This window comes from Scedosporium apiospermum (genome assembly GCF_000732125.1).
Source record: "Scedosporium apiospermum strain IHEM 14462 chromosome Unknown SEQ_SAPIO_0097, whole genome shotgun sequence".
Lineage (NCBI taxonomy): Eukaryota > Fungi > Ascomycota > Sordariomycetes > Microascales > Microascaceae > Scedosporium > Scedosporium apiospermum.
In genome coordinates, this window is record NW_015971798.1 from 128,260 (window position 1) to 136,914 (window position 8,655).

The 8,655-nt window shown below is 44.1% G+C and overlaps 2 protein-coding genes and 1 pseudogene across 2 annotated transcripts; all 3 read right to left on the reverse strand.

Moving 5' to 3' along the window:
* Window positions 1-56: 56 nt before the first annotated feature.
* Window positions 57-546, reverse strand: SAPIO_CDS5103 (uncharacterized protein; the record flags this gene model as incomplete). The annotated part of the gene is made up of 2 exons (XM_016787497.1): window positions 57-329; window positions 448-546. The coding sequence occupies 2 exons, from the start codon at window positions 544-546 to the stop codon at window positions 57-59; spliced, it is 372 nt and encodes a 123-aa protein (XP_016642828.1).
* A 1,759-nt stretch (window positions 547-2,305) lies between these two features.
* On the reverse strand, window positions 2,306-2,771 carry SAPIO_CDS5104 (uncharacterized protein; the record flags this gene model as incomplete). Its single annotated transcript, XM_016787498.1, has 2 exons — window positions 2,306-2,539; window positions 2,658-2,771. 2 exons carry the CDS (start codon window positions 2,769-2,771, stop codon window positions 2,306-2,308), a joined length of 348 nt encoding a protein of 115 aa, XP_016642829.1.
* Window positions 2,772-4,292: 1,521 nt separating this feature from the next.
* On the reverse strand, window positions 4,293-6,551 carry SAPIO_CDS5105 (annotated as a pseudogene; the record flags this gene model as incomplete).
* Window positions 6,552-8,655: the final 2,104 nt, after the last annotated feature.

The following is an 8,655-nucleotide window of genomic DNA, read 5'->3' on the forward strand; positions in this document are numbered from 1 at the left end:
GGGTATCATATTTTTCCTCCAAAATCACACACACACATGCATACGCCGCAATTCCCTCAGCCTTGCGCATGCCACACAACGGCAGCCTTCATCCCCTCCTCCACAAGCCCCTGCACCAGATCCGGGCTCAGTATGTCTCTCCGAAATCTCTCCTGCTGCAATAGTTCGAGATGCTTCAACGTCGGGCCGGGATACGTAAGATATTTCACGTAGGGCGGCCGCGACCAATACTGCAGGTAATCGAGGTACGCGACGAACTCGGGTTTGGAAAGGTATTTCTGCGCGGCGAGGTGGTTGAGGTAGTAAGGGTTGGCGAGGCACTGGACAAACTAGAAAAGAAATCACTGCAGGTTAGCTTCCAATACAATGCTCGAAGCTTTTGAGGCGGGCTAGAATGTTTTCCGGGTCAAGAAGAGGAAATTTAGGCAGAGTGGAGGGGTGGTTTACCTCGAGCTCTATCTCGAATCGCGTAAAACCACCATACTTCGGCTCTTCTCCGCCAGCATCAACCTCCATCGCAGACCCTGGGACATTAGGCGGCTGCATAGCTGGTCCGCTCTCGCTCATCGCCGTGCTGCCACGAAACAAGCCGAAGTCAACGAAGCTTCCTCTCGTTTTGCTCGTGTGCTTTATTCAGCTTTGGACTGTGGCTGGAAATGGTGAAAGGTAGTGGGCGGTGAATGTTTCGGGCAGAATGGAAACGTTGAACAGTTGGAGAAGCTGCGTCCAATGATGTCAGGGCAACAAATCAATCAACGACAATGCGAGCGCCACCGATCGGAGAATGTCACTGCCGCCCCCGAACGGAACAAGCAGCACGTGCTCGTGTTGCACTTCATCCCACCAAGAGATCAACGTCAAACCCACAAACGTTTTGCAACGTTGAGGTTTGGCGGCTTTGGTTTGTGCCAAATTATCAATCTCCTTCTCAGTGGGATCGATTGGGGCCAACGGTTCATCCGTCTTGTTGATACGAAGGGAGGTGCTGAAGCAGTGGACCCAAGTTTGCTGGCCGCGTCTGGCAAACGCCGCCGCATTATCATATGAAGACATAATGTCGCCCGCTTTCCCGAGCACTTACAATTCCAAAACGTTGATCAATACTTCGTAGATACCAAGTCAGATGGATCTTGGTAGTATACTTATCGTGCCTGCCATTGTGCGTTGTCTACCGTGCCCTGCACCCCGCATGAAAGTAAACGACCCCTACCTCAGTACCAAAATACTTGTCGAGGACGCTAAACAAAATTGTCAAAAAAGAAATAGAGAAAAATTGACAAAAAGAAACATACAACACCAGGGATTCGCTGGTCGTCACCGACCCAACTACTAGTCTGGCGCTTCGCAGCTTGTGTACAGGGGAGCGGACGGGACCCTCAATATTCTGCGAGCTATGGTCGTATATAGCAGGAAAGGACCCGTATCTGCACTATAAAGAAAGAATTTGCCGACAGCCAGCACTCGACTTGGAGGTTTTCTTATCTCTCGAGTGAATGGTATACGACGCGACCAGCAACCGAGTCTCATTGCCGAAGCCGTTATATCTGGGGAATTCCTAATCCAGCCTTCCAGTAACTGCCTACTAGAAGAAGCAGTCGTCTGTTTAAACTCACTTCATGACCCGTCTGGAATATGATCGAGAAACATCTACACTTCCACCCATCCCAGTGTGCCCACCTCGCGTTCCCAGAAGCCCTCTTCGTCTAGGTCACCTGTCCACCCCTCTAGCTTGACGAATGTCCCAGGTACCATTTCGTCCACTCCGACTATCTCTTTCAGCTTTGGGAGTCTCTCTCCTTTCCTCTCAATGAGCTCCATCCCATGGCCGTCCATATCCGCACTTTTCCCTTTTTCGTACCCGTATAGACAAAGATACTCTAGATTGAGAGGGAGTGCGTCAACGAGGCGGAACGCAGGCGGGTTGCGTAGGGTTACCGAATTAAATATGAATTCGCCAAGGATGGCTCGGATACTGATACTTAGCTGAGTCAACACCGTATAATCACGAAGACTCCTAGAACGATCTAATCCCGGCAGCCAGGCCAGGCTGGGAGGGGGGCGCAAACCGTCAAGATTTCGCGCATCCGAGCGCTAAAGAGTGCAAGTCTGTGTTGTTGGTGACCTCATGCTAGACAAGCTTTCGCGATTGAATGAACGTAATATTGGCCCTATCCTTCTTTGCTTCGGCGTTGAACACCCGGAGTATTTGTGAGTTTGTCTCTCCGATAAAGTTTGGCTTTCTCCTCGCACTCTGATTTCTTGTTGCTCCAGCTCCTTAGTTTATCCAACTCAGAAGCCAGACTCATCACACAGTATCTCCATCTATGCTCCCAACCTGATCGATGATGATTCCGTAATGCAGTTTTGCCTTGCTGGCGTAATGCGTAAACACGTCACATTCGAACTCATCCCACAAGTCCCTCAATCCAGCCAGGCCCCAGATGTGCTCAGCAAGGGTTGCTTCATTGCGAAGGAGATTAATGGTGCCAAAGACGCTCTTGAAGGTCTCGTCGTTCATGTACTGGAACACGGCTGGGATCTTTGCAGAGAGCAGGAGTTAATGGTCTGTGATGGGTGACTTGGTGTTCAGGTGGCGAGCTCGTAGCCAGCAGATGGGGTCCCTGGGATTGATGGTGCTAGAGCTGTCTCTTACTTACCTCTCTTACACCTTCGAGAAGGAGCTCCTTGGCGATATCTAAGCCCAACTTTTTTTTTGCTCCGGCATGTTTGAGCTGGTCTACCAGTGTAGTGATCTTCTTCTTTCCGACCATTTTGAAGCCTTTGAATAGTAAGCCCATCTTCGCGTTCACAGACTGCTGGAGAAATAAAAAGGGTAAAATGTTCCTGTCGAATCCGACGGCTTGAGCGAACCGGTCACCGAGCGTGGTGGGAGTGTTATTCTCTTCTCCGATAGGCAGTAAATCTGTCTTTGATGCCGCCGCATACCAGGCGAAAGAGAGAGGTTCCTCGTCAATGGCAGGGGTGTTGGTTACCGCTCCAGAAGGGAGAACTCTCGTTACCGCGGTCCGGAAGAATTGTTTAATGAGCTGAACCTCACACCGGGTGTCCTGTGGCCATCTTTGGCGCAATAATTGGGAATTCAGCCTTCTTGAGCAGATCATAGGGGTTGAATAGCTGAATCCCAGGTTTGGTGCAGAGGTCTTTGATCATACTGTCGAAGTTGGTATTAGTGGCTAGATTTATATCTCCTTAGGTTAGGTAACATGACAGATACCGAGCAAAGTGGTGGGAAGGTAGTACTTACTGCCACGCTATTGGGAGCCTGGGGATTTCACTCTCGGCTAGCCTCTTCAACAATGGACCTGCTGTAGGGTAGTCCGCGGCTTTCGGTATAAGTGGTGCAAGTCTTTGTAGAGTGATCTGATAAGTCCTGGGACGGCTTCTCTTTTCCAATAGGCCGTCTTCTTCGGAGTCATATTCCCTGTCCCAGAAGTCGCCGCCCAAGTATTCACCACCCAGGTATGATACAGCTCGCTTCGCAAAGCCTCCATCTGACTTCTCTTCGTCATCACAAAGGTATTGTTGTTCATTTTCACACCTGAAGCGCGAGGTATTCGCATGTCTCCGGCTTGTATTTGTGGAAGAGGATCGGAATTCTCCTCTGAGCTAATATTCATTTCTATATAACGTCGGCGACGACTTATCTATTGAGCCAGTGACACTTCGAGCAAGGGTGGCAAATTGGGCCGCCAGTATCTTATCGCAAATATGGAGTGTACTGGACGTGGCATTCACTAGATGATTATATCAATAAAGTCGTGTAAGTGGATCAGGCTCGAGAGGGTTGGCAGTCGGGACATGTTGGAGATTAGGAACATGGGGTGAAGAGGCTGTAGGTCAGTATGGCAGAATGAGAGGAAGCAGGCAGGAGGCTTCGGCGGCCTTATTGTCTTTCTCACCAAGATTCCTACAGTAGATGGCTCTAGAGGCGACTCTGCGCACATATCCCTATAATTGATCCCTATATCACTTGTTTTTTTTTTAGGATGCACATGGGGGTCTCTTTTCCGAGCTCTTGCTAAAGAAGTCCTCGATCACCATTCGCCACCATACAGGAATCTACGTCCACGCATCCCAGCACGCCGCTGCCGTGAAATAGTACGTGGTCGTCCCCCACAGCCTTCGGGGCATAAGGAACTCCTGCGGAGGGGAGGGCTAGCCAAGTGAATTTGGAATTGGGACTGACGGCTACCAGTATGTTCACCAGCTGGCTAAAATTGCGAAGTGCCATGAATAAAATAGGCCGACCGAAGTTAGCAGCGAACAGGGGACTATTTAACAATGAGAACAGAAGGGAACATCGAGTCGATATAGTCGTCAAGCTCTGGTGGCCGGGACATCTCATCGTCGGCGGGGTCCACCGAGGGGAAGTCAGAATCGTCCTTCACGCCAAGTTCGTTGTTCATGAACCCGAGCAGAAAGCAGGATCCTACCAGTTGGTAGGTCCGTTCCGAGCCGCAACCCGCGGGCGGTGTGACCGGTAAGTTATCGTCAAAATGGCGCAGGACGAGTGGCGTAGAACAGCGCCAAATCACATATATGTCGTCTCCTTCCTGCATTCCCGGTGGGCCAACGCCAAGATAGCCCGTGGTTGTCTGATAGATGCTATATTCACGGTCCATCCAGGACGAGATTCTGGACAAAAAATGCTCCTGAGAGGGCATCCCGCCGCCTCCCTTGACAACGCCAACACCCCGTCTTCGTATGACTGGGTGATTACGCAGCTCCGAGAGACTCTGGCCAGGAAAGCCCTGGCGCAGAGCATCATCGCCGAATGTGCTCAAGTCTATCTCCGTTCGAATATTATGGGTATGATTAGGGAAATACTCATCCTTGAGTGTCTTCGGGAAGTGGAAATTCGGGTCTAGCCCAAGCTTGGTAAGGGACTCCTCGAGGAGTTTGCCAGTTTCGTCGTGGAAAGCTTCCTCGGGGAGGATAAAGGAAAGGAAATCTAGAACCGTGGAAATGACCTGGTCGAAATCTCCGTCATCAAAGTCGAAAGATTTTTCAAATTCCCCCAGTGCATGATCAAGACAGAATGTTCTCAAGATACCCTGCATGAGTGGAATACCGGTTTTGTAGCGAGGTGGCTGTTCGGGAGATGACCCGCGAAGGTCGCAACACATGTCGAAAAGCGCCCTCGACTTTAACGGAGTGCTCCGCCAGATCTTCGATATGCTACCACAGTGGTAGCCTCGCAGGGTCAATGCGAACCCATGCGAAAGGTTCGCCAGCTGCGTCGACCGAGGAGGACCGGGAAAAGGATCGATCCACCCGCTAGCCTCGTACCATTCGGGCCTAATCGGGTTTCGCCAGTGTGAATTGGATATGGCTTGCCAGTCCGGAATCCAGGATGGAAGGCCCGGTGACGTTGCAATGCCCAAGCCGTTACCCGCCCAAAGGAGGACGTTGAAGAGCTCATACCATACGCACCCGAGCCCAAACTTCATGTACACTTCCCTAACAGGGAGCTGATAGTCGGGTTGGATAGGGAGCTCACAAATTCCCAGGAGCCCGAAAAGCTTGTCTCTGGGATCAGTTGCACGATGCGCCGATGTTCCGAAGAGCATGTGTAGGGCGTACGGCAAAAGGATCTTCCCGTTCATTTGCAGGCTCCACCGGCTCCCTTCCTTATACTCTCGGATAAGTTCGATGTTATCCCACCGTAATTTGGATGTGCCTTCGAATGGCGACCAGAGGCTGGAATCGTACACTCTGAAACCGTCCAGAATTGTTGGAATTTGGCTGGCGAATGTCTTGGCGTCCCTGAGCTCTGTCCATGACAATGGCGCTGTGCCAGGTAAGACCAAAACGACATCTCGAGCAAGAACTATTTCCTGGATGATCCATATCCTGGTCCAATAGGATAGGTCAAGAAACGCTTGAACAGACTCCCAAGCGTTTTCCTGTAAGGCCGATGCAAGTTCTTGAAGTATCTCTGCTGTTTTTCCTTCGTCAAGTTGTAGGGTGGACCGCTGGAATATGTCCGCGCGGGGGTCCTTAGGATCCTGACTAGGCGACGTTTTCCGGCCAGCCTCGCTCCAAAGACGGTTCCATGCGCGACCAAGTTCCCGTATGGCTTCAGCGCCATGCTTTGCCAAATCATTCCCCAAGCCTAAGTGGGAAATGACGATTGAAGCAGACTTGTAAATCAAGTCCATGCGCCCAATCTGATCCGCTTTCTCAGCATTGTCGGCTTGGTTGATGCACAGGGCATCGACCCAGATAAATACCGGAGGGTTGAAATCTGGCTTCGCCGAAGTCTTGAATTCGTCGCGAAAGAATCGAAGCGCAACCGCTAGGTTAATACCAACCCTGAATGGCTGGTTGTCAAGCGTGATAAGTTCTGATCCCAGTGATGGACTTCCCCAAACGTAAGACAGCGCCGCAAATGGTGGGTGATGGTCTAGATCTGACGGCTCTAAATGGCATATCAGCGGGCCGTTGATTTCGGTGGGCTCATGAACGGCTAGTAAGCGAATGGACGGCCGCGAGGTATCGAGTGAAGGATAAATAAAGTTCGACGTCATGTCGAGATAGAGATCAAGTGGGTTTTGAGATTAGCACAGCCTCCGAAGCATAAAGGAAATATTGTCCTTGTGAAGCCTGACAAGGACAAGCGGGAGTTTTTAACAGAAGATGCAACTGGAATCTTGGGGGAAAGTGCCAAGCATGCCCATTTTCAATCCTCCAAATCTCGCCATTTGCAAGCCTGGTGGCCCCAGCTCTGGGATGAGGTCGAATGTTTCTTTTCGCCGAATACAAGATACCTCTTCTTCCCCGGGCATTGTCTGCGATTCTACATCAGGTGGATGGCGAAGGCCGCTGGTCGAGATGGTGGTACGTATAGGGAGACCTTTAGTTTGGAAAGGAAATTGGCTTCGTGGACATCTACCTCCTGGTAATGAGTCTCGATTTCTTTGGGTCAACTGCTTAGCTTGGGAGGAAAGATGTCACTGGAGGGACATCAAAGCTGCATTAGCTGACTAGTTGTTGCCATGAGAAGAAGCTGAGGTGTGTGCAGCATCACGACGACAGGCCAGCCGAACCCAGCGCGTTCCATTTCGGGGCCTAAATGACTTCCGAGTCCATTGAGTGACTTGGACAACGGGATTTTCCGCACCCCGTTTAGGCCCTGAACTTCTCGCGTCAAAAATTTTTTTGACTATTTTTCATATACTGCATTTCATCGCCAAGACACTAAAAACTGCTAAGATCGACTAGAAGGACAGACTATACCTCTTTTACCATAGTAAATATATACATAAAGTAGGTACTTCTATCTTTTTTTCTTATTAAAAAGTTATATAAAGTCTTCTATATATTATACTAGATAAGAATTAATTTCTTACTTCTATTATTTAAAAGAGTTAAGCTTTTATAGATTCTACTAAAAAATAAAAATATTTAAAAACTATAGTTTAAATTAAAATCTTTTTATCTAATAGTTTATATAGATAGCTTAGATAATCTATATTTATTTAATATCTATCTTTAAACTATATCTAATATCTATAATATATTTAAATACTATTAAAGATAATAATAATAAAGTTAAATATATTATCTAAAATCTTAGTAGTTTTTAGTCTACTCTTTTATATATTAATTACTTTTATTACTAGCTTAATAATTATTAGTTTTATATTCTATTTTATATAAGCTATTTATAATTTAATAGCTTTATTTATTAATTTATTTATAATATAATAATTTATATTATTTATTATATCTTTCTATTATAAAAAATTATAATCTTTTTTTAGATATTAACTTATAATAAATTTTAGTAATATATAATTTTAAAATTTAAAATAATTTAAAATATAATATAAAATATATTTTATAAAGTCTTTTAGATATTATAAAACTTTATATTTAAGTAAATTAAACTACTATATCTATTATATATATTACTAAAGATTAAGCTTAATTTATAACTTTATTAATTTAATAATTATATTAAAATTATTAATAATATTTATATATTAGCTTTTATTTTTTATAAATTTTAAAAATATTTTTAAAATTAGAAAAGTATTTTATTATAAAATATTTTTACTATTATATAGTTAAATAAGTAGATAATATTTATTTTAGCTAAAATAAAAAGATTAGTAAATAATATAATATTATTAATATATATTATAATAAAAAGCTTTTTAATACTTTTAAAAAGGTTTTATTTAGTTAACTAAAGCTTTAGTTAAGTAAAAGAAATTTTAATTTTATATTTATAATAAAGATATTATTTTTAAGATTAATATAAAGTAATTAATTTTTCTATAATTTAAAAAAAATTATATAATTTTTACTATTTAAATATTTAAATTATTATTAAGTAAGTCTTTAAATAAATAAAATAATAATAGAAGATTATTTAATTATCTACTTTTTAATATAGGTTATTAATTTAGATATAAATTATATATATTTATATTATTTTATATAATTACTTTTTATTAAAGAGATAGTTTATAATTTAAATAGAAATTAAAATTATTAAAATAGTAAAAAAATAAATAGATTATAAAATAATAAGATTAAGTATATATTAATTAAAATATTAAATTATTTAGTAAAATTAAAACTTATATTAAATATATCTTTAAAATTATATAATTAAAGTAATTA